Source organism: Penaeus japonicus, unplaced genomic scaffold (genome assembly GCF_977035675.1).
Source record: "Penaeus japonicus unplaced genomic scaffold, GWHDUDI00000001_assembly GWHDUDI00000022, whole genome shotgun sequence".
NCBI lineage: Eukaryota > Metazoa > Arthropoda > Malacostraca > Decapoda > Penaeidae > Penaeus > Penaeus japonicus.
Genome location: NW_028234424.1, coordinates 2330076 through 2332575, shown reverse-complemented (window position 1 = coordinate 2332575; position 2500 = coordinate 2330076). Strand labels below are relative to the sequence as shown.

Here is a 2500-nt window from a genome sequence, read left to right as displayed (position 1 = left end):
CTTCCCCTCCCCCTTTCCCCTTCCCCTTCCCCTTTATCTTCCTTTCCCACAGGTACGAGACAGCGAGAGAGGAGAGGATGCCATCGGGGGCGTGAGAGTGAGCGTCGTTGACCTGACGCCGGATGACATCATCATCATCATCATCACCATCTTCATCATCACACCATCATCATCACCATTACCATCATCACCATCACCACCATCATCATTACCATCATCGTCATCATCATCACCATTACCATCATCATCATCACCATAACCATTACCATTATTATCCTCATCAACACCACCACCACCATCATCATTATCACCATTACTATCATCATCATCATCACCATTACTATCATCATCATCATCATCATCATCATCACCATTACCATCATCACCACCATCATCATCATCATCACTATCATCATCATCACCATTACCATCATCACCACCACCATCATCATCATCACCATTACCATCATCACCACCACCATCATCATCATCACCATTACCATCATCACCATTACCATCATCACCATTACCATCATCACCATCATCACTATCATCACCATTACCATCATCACTATCATCACCATTACCATCATCACCATCGACCCCATCATCACTATCATCACCATTACCATCATCACCATTACCATCATCACTATCATCACCATTACCATCATCACCCCCATCATTACCATCATCACCATCAACCCCATCATCACCATCATCACCATTACCGTCACCATCATCATCACTACCATCACCATCATCACCATAACCATCATCATCATCACCATTACCATCATCACCATTACCATCATCATCATCACCATAACCATAATCATCATCACCATTACCATCATCACCATAACCATCATCATCATCACCATTACCATCATCACCATTACCATCATCACTATCATCACCATTACCATCATCACCATCATCACTATCATCACCATTACCATCATCACTATCATCACCATTACCATCATCACCATCGACCCCATCATCACTATCATCACCATTACCATCATCACCATTACCATCATCACTATCATCACCACCACCATCATCATCATCACCATTACCACTACCATCATCACCATTACGATCATCACCATCACCATTACCATCATCATCCTCATCATCATCACCATCATCACCTTTAACATCCTCCTCATCATCATCACCATCATCCTCATCATCATCATCATCATCATCATCATCATCATCATCATCATCATCATCATCATCATCATCATCATCATCATCATCATCATCATCATCATCATCATCATCATCATCATCATCATCATCATCATCATCATCATCATCATCATCATCATCATCATCATCATCATCATCATCATCATCATCATCATCATCATCATCATCATCATCATCATCATCATCATCATCATCATCATCATCATCATCATCATCATCATCATCATCATCATCATCATCATCATCATCATCATCATCATCATCATCATCATCATCATCATCATCATCATCATCATCATCATCATCATCATCATCATCATCATCATCATCATCATCATCATCATCATCATCATCATCATCATCATCATCATCATCATCATCATCATCATCATCATCATCATCATCATCATCATCATCATCATCATCATCATCATCATCATCATCATCATCATCATCATCATCATCATCATCATCATCATCATCATCATCATCATCATCATCATCATCATCATCATCATCATCATCATCATCATCATCATCATCATCATCATCATCATCATCATCATCATCATCATCATCATCATCATCATCATCATCATCATCATCATCATCATCATCATCATCATCATCATCATCATCATCATCATCATCATCATCATCATCATCATCATCATCATCATCATCATCATCATCATCATCATCATCATCATCATCATCATCATCATCATCATCATCATCATCATCATCATCATCATCATCATCATCATCATCATCATCATCATCATCATCATCATCATCATCATCATCATCATCATCATCATCATCATCATCATCATCATCATCATCATCATCATCATCATCATCATCATCATCATCATCATCATCATCATCATCATCATCATCATCATCATCATCATCATCATCATCATCATCATCATCATCATCATCATCATCATCATCATCATCATCATCATCATCATCATCATCATCATCATCATCATCATCATCATCATCATCATCATCATCATCATCATCATCATCATCATCATCATCATCATCATCATCATCATCATCATCATCATCATCATCATCATCATCATCATCATCATCATCATCATCATCATCATCATCATCATCATCATCATCATCATCATCATCATCATCATCATCATCATCATCATCATCATCATCATCATCATCATCATCATCATCATCATCATCATCATCATCATCATCATCATCATCATCATCATCATCATCATCATCATCATCATCA

The 2500-nt window shown here is 37.8% G+C and overlaps 1 protein-coding gene across 1 annotated transcript in view; it reads left to right on the top strand.

The window, feature by feature from the left end:
• LOC122266588 (DE-cadherin-like) overlaps nucleotides 1-2500 on the top strand; it is a gene marked incomplete at its 5' end in the record, with an annotated part of 95034 nt that overhangs the window by 57170 nt on the left and 35364 nt on the right. Inside the window, one exon of the mRNA XM_086549930.1 lies at nucleotides 53-134. Coding sequence (XP_086406056.1) covers nucleotides 53-134 — 82 coding nt within the window. The remainder of the gene's footprint in view (nucleotides 1-52; nucleotides 135-2500) is intronic.